Source organism: Alligator mississippiensis, chromosome 2, assembly GCF_030867095.1.
Source record: "Alligator mississippiensis isolate rAllMis1 chromosome 2, rAllMis1, whole genome shotgun sequence".
NCBI lineage: Eukaryota > Metazoa > Chordata > Crocodylia > Alligatoridae > Alligator > Alligator mississippiensis.
In genome coordinates this window covers 71966235-71980821 of record NC_081825.1, presented here as the reverse complement: position 1 = coordinate 71980821, position 14587 = coordinate 71966235, and the positions used below count along the sequence as shown (strand labels likewise).

The window sequence follows — 14587 nt, the reverse complement described above, 5'->3', positions numbered from 1 at the left end:
CTTTGGCCAAAGGGAGCTGAGTTTCTCCTACTAAAATGTACATTTATATCAGAAAAGATTAAGAAATTAGTAAGAGACTGTAGGGTAAATAGAGAAGGTTTATACCTGGAACAATGTACATTTATAAACATTTTAAAAAATCCAGCTGCTCCTCCCCTATGCCTTCCCCTTCCCCCCCCCCCCCAAAAAAGCCCAAAACAGAAGTACTCTGTTTTGTCTCAAACTGAACACAGTACCTTCTCCCAGCCTCCACCAATAATCATGTTAAAGGACTGGCAGATATTAAACACTAAAGAATTGGACCAATTCACTCCACACTTATCCATAATACTTTATATGTGCTTCTGCAATGCTCTGTACTATAAGAGCTACAAATACTTTTTACATTTATTATCTTGATGTAGCTGATACCTCAAAGTAATATGTTCTGTACCTAATACCTGTCTGTCTCTGGTCAGTTGTTCAGTGGATGAAATTCACTCTTAGTGCAAAATCTGAGCCATTTATTTGGTGAACAAAGGGTATATCATCCATATTGGAGGCTGCATACAGGTTGGAAGGCTGCAGTACATTTTAAAGGCCCTTTTTCCAGTCTGAGGACCCAAACAGTATTTGCAGACTGCTGTTTCCAGGACTGTCTCCACTGACAGCTTTTACAAAGTGTCTCATTGCTGTTTTAGTATCAATACAACCCTAGCAGCGCTAGCAACGTTGAGAGCGCGAGTGTACTCAGGTCATTGCCATTTACCTCTGTGTCAGGTAAACATAGTAGTCTAGACAACATGGAAATGTGCTAGAAAAAAGAAAAGCCTGCAGATCTCATCATAGCTAGAACTGAGACAGTTGCAGTGAAACACAGGAGAATTAAGAGAGATTCCAAAGCAGAAACCAGATCTGAGCAGCGAAGGGATTCTGCCCATCACTGTAAGCAAAAGTTCACCTGCTCCTTTTTGGCTTGCCACAGGAGTCTGGCCAGGATAACATATTTGTTGCCAATGAGGAGATCCATTGTGCAGAGCCCTTTGCACCAGAGCTGTTGGGAAGCATTCTTACTGCAGAGCTTTGTAAAATTCCACTGGCGTGGGGGATGTTTGACACTGTTCAAACCAGAACAAAGGAGACTGAAGGAGGATGAAAACAAACATTCCTGGGCATTTCAAAATAAAGCTGAAGTGTTCCCTAAAAAGAAATCTTGCCAGTTGCTCAGTGTTCAGACCTGCAAGAACAGCGCTTCTCTGCAGTTTTGGGAAAGATTCTCAAGCATAGCTTTGGAAAACTGCCCTCTGTTTAGTAAACTTCCCTGTCCATGTGAAGCTAATCTGTAATTACAATGTTAGTACCACATAAATAAATCTTTTGTTCCTGGTATTATGTACAATTAAGTGAATTTAAACAGAAACGGTTATATGCATTTGGCAGGAGACTGAGCAATATGAGGTGCATTTAAGTTCCTTGGCTTTAGTTTTGCCACTTCGATACAGTCAAGTTTTCCAATTCTTTGCTTTCTCCGAGCTAAATTCCGCACTCTGATGCATCTGTCAAGGTTAGGGGGAACTTAAATGAAGTTGTTACACATATCTGGAGTTGAAATTCATGGGGCAGAAGGCTACATCACACCTTTTCATAGTTTTGTATATAAAATTGATTCTTTTTAATGCAGTTGCAGAAACAAAAGTAGCATGTATGGAAGAAATAAAACACCACCAAAAGAATTAACCCTGGAGGATTCTTGTAGGTGGTATGTATTTGTTTATAAGTACCAGGCCTCAATCACCCCTAAGATTTTATATACCCCACAACTTAGACTCACAGGATGGAAAGCTGTGATTTTAGACATGCTTAGTTGATCCTGAGGCTCATCCCTTCAGCATATGATGCAGTAGTCTGGTGATGCTGTCCTGAGCATTGCTAAAACCAGAATCAGCAATAGCCAGTCTGCATTGCTTTTATCAGAGCCTTCTGCTTCCCTCCCCTTTCTGTAGGTGAAATGTACAAAGTACAGTGCAGAGACTGAATGCATCCTTTGGGGCATCTTCCACCAACCCCACGGAGTCTGGGATATGTGACCTAGGAGGGTTTGGGATGAAAAAGATGAAAGGGTTTTGTTGGCTATGGTAATATTCTATCATACAAAACTCTGGTCACAAGGAGGTTCCAAAAGCAGTGGCTGGAGAGTCTTAAGCAGACTCCACACTCCTGTGAGTTCAGAAGAGTGGGAGAGCTGGGAGCCAGTAGAGTGGCACAAGACCTGTTCATAGAGGCATTTGAGCCTCCATGGATTCCCAATGATCTGCTGAGCTCCTTGCTGAAGGAGGGCAGTCTCCTTCCTTTCCCAGTGCACATGGCAGAAGAGGGAATTAAGCATGCAGATACTGAAGGGGCTTTTGGTACCCTATGCAGGAATTGCCTATATTAAGAAAACCAGGCCTGCCTCACCCTGTTATTTCAAATGCTCTGAAAACTTAGTTGTGTGGAGTTTATATGAAAGCTCTGAAACAGGAGCTGAGAGTACTTTGATAAATGGGTTGTTAGGCAGGGGGGTAACAAGCAGTTTGATATCTGGCAGCCTTGCCAATTTTTTGCCCTTGCCTGCAGCGTTCACACAAATACCAGGGGTGCTGTTAGGTACAGAAGTGAGTTAATTTGAGGTTTGATGGGCCACAAAAAGCCCTACCAGTGACTCCGTCAAGTGCTATCCCCAGGTAATTACAAATTGTATGCTGTGGTGTGATGAGGATACACTGTGTGGCTGCCCCTTTCTTGTATTGAAAGGTTATCTGGTGTCCCTGGAACTTCTTTAAGTGCCCCTCTATGCTTTGCTCAGATTGTTTTGTAACACTCATGTCAAACGCTAAGTCCCTCGCCTGTCCTAGCAGTGGGAGAGAGAATGGGGTTATTTTATCTTACTTGAAGAGTGGAAGAGAACTATTATCATGTGGCTCTGACCTCTTCTGCACTGTTAGCAATAACACCTGGCCTGAAAATACAGATCTGAAACAGAGAGCTGTTTCCAGATCTGCTGAGAATTTTTTCCGACAGTCTGTGCCTCCTACGGTAGTTGTTTTTGTATTCATCAAACAACATATTCCTGCACCATGTTTAAGAAGATACTACAGGATGACTTTCAAAAATATCATAGATAATAAAAAACCTAATAGCATATGCTGATGTGTTCCAATGATCAGAGTTAGCTGGGGAAGCTGGTGATTAAACATATGGCCAATGACAAAACAGGCATGGATGTTCCAGGTTTTATTTTACATTGCTAGCAGTAAGTTGTAGACTGCTATTCCCGCTGAGTGTATGCTGTACTTATTAGTGCAGAAGTAGGAAGAAAGAAAAATATTTGTGCATTAACCTCATTTTCAATTTTTCTTTCTCAGTATTGCTTGGAGAAGAGGGTAGGCAGTGATCAATAATGATATAAATACACACTGGGCATAGTTTTTTGCAAGGTGATGTGTGCGTTCTGGCTGCTGTGTACAACAGTTGAAGAGATCATAACCTAAGGTGTTCACTCTGCTTCATTCTTCCTTCACTGATCTTTTAAAATATGTGCTAAGCTAAGTGTTCATGTTCTGAAGTGAATAACTCCTCCTTTAATTGTACAATTGTTTTTATTTAAAAAATTAAGTGCAAAAAATCAGAGCATATTAAGAGTCAATTAAGTTGAGTTTGTTGAAGGCAATCTGGAGATGTACTACTACAGATAGCCTGTTGAAAATGTGCTTCCAAGATGGCTGAATTGGATTTGGACTTTTATGGAAATAATATTTCCTTCTAGGAAGCTGGTAAAATGTCAGGAATCAAAGCTGTAAACATAGAATAAATGAACAAAAGTTACCTTTAAATATTAAGCACTCTGTCTTCTCTCCTTCTCCTTTAACAAAACAGTTGGAGTGGCAATATCTGATATTGTTTATACAGGTTTGGCTTTTTGTCTAATTATAAACCCAGGAAAAACCATGACTAATTATCAGCTGTGCTGTTGCATTCTTTCTTTCTCTACTAAATTAATGCCATTGTTTACTACTACATGCAACATCAGTAACTTTGTGTTTTCTTTCATTAACCTCTTATACAAGGAGATTTTGCTTGAGGGGTTTGTATGGTTTTCCTTTTATAGCCTTTCTAAATCTTGTTTCATGTCTTTGAAACTGTCAGTTGCTATATGTTGTAATTTTTTTTCTACAGGCTGAACAATCAAAGGAAGAACAGAAACAGGGTTTAAGTGCTGAGAAATTGATGAGAAAAGCTTCTAAGGATGTATGTCGGTTACGGGAGCAGAGCCAGAAAGTGCCAGTGCAAGTGCAGTCATTCAGGTAAAGCATGTTCTGATCTTCTGTCTTTTCTAAATCCGTAAAAGCAGTCAGTATAAATCATCATGTTAAGAGTATCTTTTAAAGGTTGGTCAGTGTGCTGTAACTTGAATTATCTATGCACATAACCCACCACACCATGTAGCATTAGTCAAAACCAGCATTGTCTCCTGGCTTTGGACTCTAGCCTCTGAAACTATGAAAGAGATTGGAGAAGGGGGAATAAGTCTAAGTCATCTTCATGTTTTAATAAAAGAATGATTGGCTTCAGGTGATAGTCTATCTAACTGACCTACTAGTGAGCCTTATAGAAATATGTACTTGAGTAGGAAGTCTTCATAGCTCACAACAAACTGAGCTATAGCTCATTGAACTTTGAGGGGAAGGCTGATTGCAAGATTTGGGTTGGGTCCCTCAGTTCTGTTTTACAGCTACCAAGGAGAGACAAGGGAGAAAGACATGGTTTCGGGTTTTGTTTCAGCACAAGCAAATCTCAGCTGTATTTCACCTTTCCTGTACTTTATTCTTAGGAGGCTGGCACGTAGGCAAAGATTCCAGCCTTAGGCTCATGCTTGAAATACAAGGCTGATGGCTAATAAATTGTCAGTCACCATTTCAGAATGAGAGGCCAGATCTTGCACCTGTCTCCTAAAGTTGATAGGACAACACTGATGGACCAGTTTGATCTAGCTAGCATCAGCCAAGTATTCAGTACAAAATCAGCAGGGAGGTGGTCTCTGACCTTTTTACGTGCAGCTCAAAACAGCATAGCCAGAAAAGGGCTCGAATTCAGGAAGTCTAGGGAAGTAATTACCTCTGATGATAGATTGCATCCATCTTGCTAGAAAATGGACCTGTTAGAAGAGTGCCTCCTCAAAGACTAATGCAACTAGAGCACTTCTGGAGATTCATAAGGGAAGATACACCTCTTAAAAATGACTGCACTGAAGGCTCCATGGAAGCTTGTAAACTGAATCTCCACCAGCTGCATGATAGTTGCTCATAGTTCACTTGGATTTACAGACAGCTGCCACACATGGAGAGAGACCTGTGAAAACAGGGATCCCTAGTAATGGAAATCTAGTGCAAGGCTGACAGACAGATGCAGACCTTTGTCATAAAGGGTGCCTACACGTGCTCCAATGCGTTCTAATTAGAATGAGTCTGCTGGAATATTCTAATTAGAAAGCTCCAGAGTGCTGCAACATCATGTGTATTCAGCATCCCACATTTCAAAATGGCAGTGAGGATGCTTTAACTAAAACTCATCAAACAATGATGATCCTGCAGTCATTTGGAAACATGGGACACTGAATACACACAAGGCTGCAGCATTTCAATTAGAGTGGCTGTCTGGGAGGAGCTCTAATTAAAAGCTCCCCCACCCCCCACCCGCCCCTATCCCCACACTGGAGCATGTGTATAGACACTCAGAGAGACTAAGTGGAATGTGTAAGGACTTGGTATCTGTACTGAAGATTATATGAAAACATTACTACCATTTTCCAGACTTTTCCATGTTTTCATCAATAAAATGTTAGCTGCAGACTAGTGGAAGTGGGAATAGCTGCCCTTTGGCACCCTCTGGTCCTTCTTCAATGAGCATCCCTCAAATGTAATGTTGTACCTTATCCCCTCAGGACCTTGTCAAAATTCTGTTTTGTCCCCATGTTTCTGCAGTTCATTGGGCTACAGGGAGGATTAGTATGGAGGTGTGGCTGCCATACTTCCAATATGCTATTGCCACCCAGCTCTCCGTCTTTATTATAAGCCGTCCAGTGCTGTTCAATGTCTGGCTCAGTGCCTGGCTGAAACTAGTGCATGGATGATCTTGCTAGCCAAAGCACAATCCAGATAAGACTGAGGTGATGATAGATTAAGGGAAGCACCTGGAAGACATAGTGACAATTATACCTGCCTCTTCGGTGGTTTGTCCAGCTGTTACTATCTCACTCTAGATTGCCCTTGTAATTGCCTTTCTAAAAATCTGGATCAGATATCAAATGCTGCTTTGACATTTCATAGTGACAAAAATATATTTCCTTTCCTCTCCAATGCCACATCAAGATATATAGTTACTACGGTCAGTATTTTTGATGAGGAAGTCTGTTGTTCCTCTCAGCACTGCAGTCGAAAAACTAGTTTTCCATTCATGCTGGAATGTTCATATTTCCATAAATCTGCCTAGTATAGGAAGACCTTTCCTCCATGCTTCTGGCAATAGGTGTCCTTGCAAGCATGTGCACTGGATACTGTGAAACCTATATTTTAAAGTTCTTCACCCCTATGTTTTACACATAGTGTACAGGATGCTGTTGGCATTCCTATGACATTTGATTCACTTATCCCTTCAACAGAAAACAGTAAATGGCTTTTCTTTTCTAATTCTAGGGAGAAGATTGCATACTTTACAAGAGCAAAGATCAGCATACCATCCCTACCTGCTGATGATGTGTAATTACATTTTTCATTGAAGTATTTTTCCACTTGCTCATCTTTTTTAGATGAATTTTTTGTAGTTCTAGCTGCCTGCTTTTAAAGATCTATTTTACATTCAGCTATAGATATATGTATTGTATAATACAGTGAACTGAATTTTCATCTGTTTAAAAAAAAAGAAAAAAAATAACAAATACAAACCACCACCGCCAGCAAACCAAAGTAGAATAATTTTGGTACACTGATGCTAATTTTGTACAGTTTGTATGTATTGCGTATGCGCTTTTATTTTGTAAAGATGGAACAAAGGCAGTACCAAGTGTGTATCCTGTTGAACCGCACTGTGTTGAGAATATTATGTTCAACAGAAGATTGTTTATCTTTTCACTATTTTCATGTGAGCAGACTGTGAAGATGGCTGTTAAGCCATGCAATATTTTTATACAAGTGTGACTTTTATAGTTTGAAGTTAACCACAAGTACAAGCTCCTTTCCAAAACAGCAAGGCTGCTGTTTAGATTCTGTCACCTACATGGGGATTTTGTTTCTGAAAAAAAAACCCTTTCCTTTCTGTCCTTATTATTATTTGCATGAAGAAGGAACATAGAGTATCAAGTATAACTGTGTGAATGTACAGTACTTTGGGCTGCACTAAAGGTTTCATGGTCCCCTGCATCTATGGGGGGAGGGAGGTGTGCAAATCTGTAATCCTAAAATCTTGTTCAACTGAAGTTACCAAAAGGGCAGCTGCTTTTTTGAAGCTGAATTGAATTTACATCGAAGTGTTTAAATCTGAGTAATTGTATGCGGCAGGCTAAAAACCTTGCATTTAAATGTCCTAAATGTTCTCTAGTTTTGGTAACTAGAATATGGGGGGGGGAGGGAATTCAGGTTTACAAACACTTCTAAAAAATTGTGCCGTTGTCAAAATAGGGTGGAAAACCCCTTACCTAATACATTCTTAATTAATTCATTGTTTCAAGTACCAGAAGTACTGATGACACAGAAATGCATACTGAAAAAAGAAGTCCCTGGGTAGTAGGCTTAAAATATTTCGGTGGGATATGCGCTACACAGTTCTCAGATTTTTAATATGCAGAACACAAGCTGCTTTTCAGAGTGACGGGGGTTTAAGTTGACAGCTATTAGAAGTAAATGTGAACAATCTCTCCAAACAGAATTAACTTACTTGTCCAGAATCTTTGTTACAAAAAGGTAAAAGACAATGTGGATGTGCTTGTCATAAGTCCTTGAACTCCTGCATAGGGCTGCTTCTCAGTATTTACAGCAACCTGTCTCAGAAAAAGACATTCTATAGTTGATTTTATCTTCAAAAGAACATAACTAATATGGTTGCATCTGCAATCCATGGCTTCAGACATTTTTCTCCCAAAATGTTATGCTAGATTATTTTTTTCCCCATTTTTTTGGATAGAATCTTTGTTTCCAAGCTCCAGACCACACTGACAAGCTACCTACACATGGTACTTTACTTTTTCAGAAAGTAATTTTAGTGAAGTAGAAAGATGGAGAGAACATAGATAGCTACAGTGTATTTGCAAATGTCTTAAGCTCAAAGTAAGAAAATTCCGTGCCCAGCATTGTGTGTGTTAAGCTTATCAAGGACTTTCTTGTTATGCACAAATACATCTATGGACTCAAACCATTTAAATCGATAACTGGATGCCACACTGTTTTGAACAAGAGGTCAGTTAGGTCAACTGACTGAGCATGATTTGTTTCATGCATGCCCCATTTATTTTTTAAAAGGCTACTAGAAAGAAAAAGATAACATTGATGTTTGTGAGGTCAATTTTAAGAACAAAAGTTTGAAATTATTTAACGTAGAGGTGAAATGAAGGTTGACTGATTCAGCTTCTCAATTTGATTATATAATATGTTTGTAGAATGATGTGTAGAGTTGTACCTTATGATTTATTTTCTTTTATTTATTTACAGTCTTATTTATGTTCCGTTTAATATAGTTCAGTTCTGGCCATTTAAAATGTTTGACATTAAAGAGGTTATCATGAGAAATGTTTTCAATATTCTACATTTTTGTCTGACTAGGTGATCCTAACAACATTCACAAGAGTATTAAAGTAAATTTTGTTTGACTGGTAATTATAGGTGTGGCCCGGACTAAGTTCTGTTGGCTTCAGTTTGCAAAATTTGCTCATTTTTAAAATGAGACTGGCTTAGGTGTGTAGACTCTCTCCTTACTTTCCAAGTCCTCACTAGTATTACAAACCTATTTATAAGCAGCTTTTAACAATTATGTTTTTTGTTTATATAGCTCATTCAAATTATTCACACTGATGAAACATTAAATATGCTGAATTAAAAATGGATATGGACAAACCCATATGAAATCTAAAACTTATACATATTACTCTTAAAGTAGCAGAATTTACCCTCCACAGGGTAAGAAATGTAACATTTAGCTCTCCTGTCTCAATTATCAGTATGTTATTACAACTGTGTGTATCAAAATCTAAGTATTACAGGTACAAAACAATATTATTGTTTAGCCAAATGGACAAGTTTAGCAGAAATTGTAAAATGAAACAAATTAATTTAAAATTTTTTTTTTTTTTTAATTATTGCAATGTTTATACTATATTAAGTATCAAATGCTCAGGACTGAACTAAATATTTAATCAGGTTATATTCTGAACGTGTTTCTGTTTTAATTTTGTCTATAACAAAGTATGCAACTACATCACATAGATTAATTTTTGTCTCTGCACTTTTCATGTGTTTCAGTGATTGGAAAAAATACAATTTTTTAACAAAGCTGTTGTGCTGACTTAGTGTTTTCTTTTTGTCCATTCTAATTGCTGGCTAAGTCACTGCAAAAGTAGATGTTTGCTTAGAGTTTGTCAGCTTCAAAAATGTTAATTGCTATGACTATTTCAAAAAATTGCACATAGTTCTTAGGCTCAAAGCAGAAGTGTTCTCAGTTTCTAAGTTAAACTCAGTTCTTTAATGGATATAAAGTGGTGTAGAACAGCAAATGCGACTGCCAGGAAAGATAGTGACTTTCACACTCATGCAAGACACCTGGGTCTCTTGTGAGTATGAGTTTTTGTGCTGTATATTTGTAAGTGTGGTGCTTTTGTGATGCATATAACTATGGAATATGTAAAATGGGAGCATCAAAAATATACTGATGCTTAAGACAGGATTTCAACAACTTGTAGATGAGTTTATCCAGAACCTCTGTTGCTTTTGTCCCCTTCTCTGTCTCACCTCAGCCCAGGAGATCATTTACATCTGAGGTAGATCTTCAGATGGTGCAAATGGCCATAGCTCCATGTGATGTAATGGATCTTGAAAATTTACAGCACCTGGGAGTCAACTCCATTGGCTTTGCTTAAAATATGTTTGAGGGACACCGAACTTCCTTGCCTGTTCTTTCTGAGCACAGCAAATTCACCCCTTTCTTACCAAATTAGGTTAAAAAAAATAGCAAAACTAAGAACATGAGTCACTAAGAGTTAGGTGCCAGAGTTACTGAGAGGTGTTTCTATTTTCATAGGTTAAATTAAACTTGGCCATTTGATGCACACTGCTCAGGACATTAAAGTTACCTCACATTCTTAGAACTAGAAAGTGCCAGGCTTTTCCATTAAATGTGCAATGATTATAAAGCTCTACCATAAACAGACACCATCAAAGTAAATAGATCATTAGATAGAAAGATAGATCATAGATGGAAAGAAACAAAAATCAAAATTTAGATTAAAAAATGAGTTTACCAGACTTGCAGAAAGAACATGGATTTTAAAGGTTAGTGGTCAAGGCATGAAAGTTTAAAAACTGAAAAAAGAAGAAAAGTAAGGAGAGACATCATCTTCTGGGTAGTCACTACATATTACGTAAGCCTCTGAGTCTTGAACTGAAAAGCATCTTATCTTGGGTTAGAATATTAGAAGAAGCTGGAAGCACTTGCTACCCTTCTCCAAAGGCTTCAGTATTCAGTTTCCCAGTGTTGATGAATATCCTGCATTTCTGCCATTGAGTAATGTTCTGATGATGGAGGATCTGTAGTTGAACAGGCTGTGCACATTAGTATCCCTCCTACAAATATAAAGAATCCACCAAACCAGCCAGTAAACAGCGCATCCTCGAATTCCCATCTGGGGACAATCTCTGAGATATCCTCATCCCAAAATTCTTGTATTATAACATGGGCAACCCAAGAAACTGGAACTAAGGTCAAAGCTCCAGGTAGCCATAAAAGTATTCCTCCAAACAGTAACAGTCCTTTCTTGAGTTGCTGTTATGTCTCTCTCATCTTCAGGAAGTCCAGACCAAAACAAGACAGCAGGAGACTCAGAAATCCTAGCACATTTGATGTACACATTAAAATTCTGGAAACCCTGAACTCTGCAGGCAAAGCCAGAAAAGAATCAAAATCCTTACATTGTGTTCTTCCAGTTCCATCTTGGACTATACAGGTTTGCCAGAGTCCCATGGTCCACGTCTCCAGTTCATTTATATCTAAGCTGAGATTTTTCCAGTCTGGCAAGTAATTACAGGAACCAGTTAAAACCCACCCTAGCAAAGATAATAAAATTCCAGCTAGTTGCATCCAACGTCTGTGAGCTACAGCTATTTTTATAGTAGCCATAAAAGCATTAGAAATGTCTCTATCTGGGCCAACAGATCTCTCCTCTGTTCAGTTCTTTGTTGTACTGAATATAATAGGGAGTAACATGTATATTTAGAGAAACAGTCTCTCCTATATATACTGTTTTAGAAAAAGAACTTTTGCCAGATTTTAGATCATCTGGTTCTATGTGGAATTGCCTTGAGTATAAGGAAATACTGTGGTAGACTATTAATTGAAAGGTGTGGCTACAATTGATCTTACATTCCATGAGCTTTATTTTGCAGCATAAAAAGCTGGTCTTTCCATAGAAAGTCATGTTCTTTAATATCCTTTATATGACTGCTGCAAAGAAGGAGTCGTTGTTACCCAAATGAAAAGATTTTAACATTTGTGAAGTTTTGGTATCTCAATATTTAGAAATACAATTAACAAACAATAAAAGCCGTAAGTACAGGGTGTTTGGATGAGCCCATGCTAAAATTATTTTAACAAATAAAAGCAATATTTATCAGGTTTCAACCCATGTATTATAATCAATGTATTGGCATGTACAAGAATAATTTAAATATTTTCCAGCCACTCGTATTGTAATTTTGTTTGCGTGTGTCTAATAGATGCAGGTGTAGAAGACCCATTTTAATTTTTCTGTTTATGTGATCACTCTATCTCAATCTAAAACTTAGCTGTCCAGGTAGCATGAAATACTGATGAATTACAATGTAGGATTAAGAAACAAACAAAAAAGAATTTAATGTATGAACAAACCTTACTCTCTGCAAGTTTTGTTGGTTTATCCAAGAAAATTCCAGGTTCCTGGAACACTAACACAGTTCCTACATAGACCACCCCTCTCTCTGTAGAGTGTCTACACCCAGAATACACATGCTTTTAAGAAATTGAGGAGTTGCATATACTCCGCACTAGGTAGGTGGAGGACTCTGCTATTGGGAATAAAAAATAAAAGCTTTGAATCTCATTTAATTGATTTCATATGAAAAAGAAACTTACATTTTGGCTGTCAACCAAACTATAAAAAGAGCATGCTTATTCTTTTGGGGGGTTTCACAGTTCAGTTAGACAGCAAACAAAGTTGTGGTGATTCTTCTCCACAGTCCATGGTAGCTTTAATGTCCTGCTGTGAAACAAAAGGTTTAACAGTTCTTCAAGTGAGGGAAAACACTGCTTTGAAATCACAGTTAAAGGAAGAAAGAATTAGACACACAAGTTTTGTGAATCAGCTAGGTAACAAAGAATCCTTTGAATCATTGCTGGAACAAGCAGAGTTTGAAAAGAGAAGAGTCCTTCTACACTTCTTAAGCTCTTAGATTTTCAGGTCTATTTTCAGTTTCCAAGTATTGACAGTGATCTTGTACTTCTGCTGCTGCATAATGGACAGAGGATGAATGGATTTCAGCTGAGCAGACTGTACAATTAAGCAATGATCCTCCTAGTATAAGACAAAATCCAGCAAACCAGCCAATAAATAGTGCTTCCCCAAAATCCCACCTGGGGACAATATCTGGGATAGTCTCATCCCAAAATTCCTGGACTGTAGTGTGGGCAACCCAAGAAACTGGGACTATGGCTGTAATTCCCGATACGCAGAATACTATTCCTCCAAGCAGTAGCAGCCGTTTCTTTAGTTCGTGTTGTGTCTCACCAACCTTCAAACAGTCCAACCCGAAGCCTGAGAGCAAGAGGCCCAGAAGTCCTAATCCATTGGAAAAAAACATTAAAATCCTAGAAATCCTGAGCTCAGGAGGCAAAGCCAAGAAAGAATCAAAATCCTTGCATTGTATTCCCCCTTCCTCTTGGACAACGCAAGCTTGCCAGAGTCCCATGGTCCAGATCTCCAATTCATTTAATTCTAAATTGAGATTTTTCCATTGAGGTAGATAGGTGGTGAGGCAGGATAGAACCCATCCTAGAAAAGAAACCAAAATGCCACTTAATTGCATCATAGTTCTATAGACTAAAGCCATTGTGAGAACAGTCTCCTAAAAGCTGTAGGAGGAATGTCTACCCTGCAGCTCTATAAGCACCTATCTTTTGTGGTGGTTGGAGCTATGATGCTCTTAGTTCTCTGCTGCCCTGAATATAAGCTTTTGATATTAACCCTTTGAAAGTTCTGAAACGCTTTTTTGTTCTTGGTGAATATAATGTTTCATGTAGAGGACGGAGGACTCTGCTAAACCATGAGTTAGGCTTTCTGATAAGGATTTGATCTGTTACCTTCCAATTTGCTTGGTAAAATTATATCCCAATGCCTGATGATTACAAGTCTGAGGATGAACAAAGAAGGCTCTATGACCCCTCACCCTAAAATACAACAGAAATCTTTGTGCTTCAATACGGATTAATTAGATTTTAAGTGGTGATAAAAAAGCTGCTCTGTCTGCAACAGGACTTCATTGTAATAGCTAAGTTTGAGATTTCAGGGACGTAAATCAAGGCCTTGTAAAGAAAGGTAGACTGTTTCCCTATAATCTTTATTCTTAGACTTCCTCAACGTACACAATGGCTTCTCCTCCACTCTCCTGTTCTATGCCACAAGCTCTGTAAAATACACTGTCAAAGGTGGTCTTTGTTTCACATTTTCCACATTCATTTCTTTTAAAATGGGCTTTGTTTTAGGACTGACCCTCTTAAGGGGCAAAGGAGGAGAGAGTGAATGTTCAAAGCACTGTAGAGAATTAAATCCTCAACTTTCGCTTGTAAAAATGAACCCAGGGCAGACTTTCACCTGGGGTAAATTGTTACTGTTCACCTGGTTTCAGTGGAGCTATGACAGGTTATGCCAGCTGAACACTGTCCTATTAGCTAAGTCTCTCATTCTGGCTGTTTGCTCACGAGAGTCATCGGTGACAAATGTGTTAGGCATTTCCTGCCCCAGTGCTTCTAAAAACAAGTTCTGCTAAAGCATAGGCAGGGAGAAGATGGAACCTACATGTATCATAATGCTTTTGCCCTGCTGCGTGCTTCTGAGGTCCAGCTCTTCTCATCCCCAAGCTCTAGGAAATTGATAGTTTGGGCACACATGTCTATGGTGGTGGCCATGGTTTGATTGTTCACCTCCGACTGATAGGGACGGAGTTAACTTCATAGCCTGTAAGGGCATTTAAATATTAGTTTTAATAAGCGAGGCAGCAATAAAAGCCATGCTTCTCATTTGCTACTGGGTTGTGTGTGTTGCCCTTCTAATGTATCAGAA

The 14587-nt window shown here is 38.7% G+C and overlaps 2 protein-coding genes and 1 pseudogene across 2 annotated transcripts in view; 1 reads left to right on the top strand and 2 right to left on the bottom strand.

Annotated features, from left to right (window-relative positions):
- WWC2 (WW and C2 domain containing 2) overlaps nt 1-9554 on the top strand; it is a 163692-nt gene extending 154138 nt beyond the window's left edge. The window contains exons 22-23 of the mRNA XM_006269616.4: nt 4195-4322; nt 6711-9554. Coding sequence (XP_006269678.1) covers nt 4195-4322; nt 6711-6777 — 195 coding nt within the window. The 3' untranslated portion in view covers nt 6778-9554. The remainder of the gene's footprint in view (nt 1-4194; nt 4323-6710) is intronic.
- Nucleotides 9555-9980: 426 nt separating this feature from the next.
- LOC109281611 (claudin-22-like) lies at nt 9981-12251 on the bottom strand (annotated as a pseudogene).
- Nucleotides 12252-12336: 85 nt separating this feature from the next.
- On the bottom strand, nt 12337-14316 carry LOC132243303 (claudin-22-like). Its single transcript, XM_006269620.3, has one exon. It carries the CDS (start codon nt 13356-13358, stop codon nt 12690-12692), a length of 669 nt encoding a protein of 222 aa, XP_006269682.3. The 5' UTR covers nt 13359-14316; the 3' UTR covers nt 12337-12689.
- Between the last annotated feature and the right edge of the window lie 271 nt (nt 14317-14587).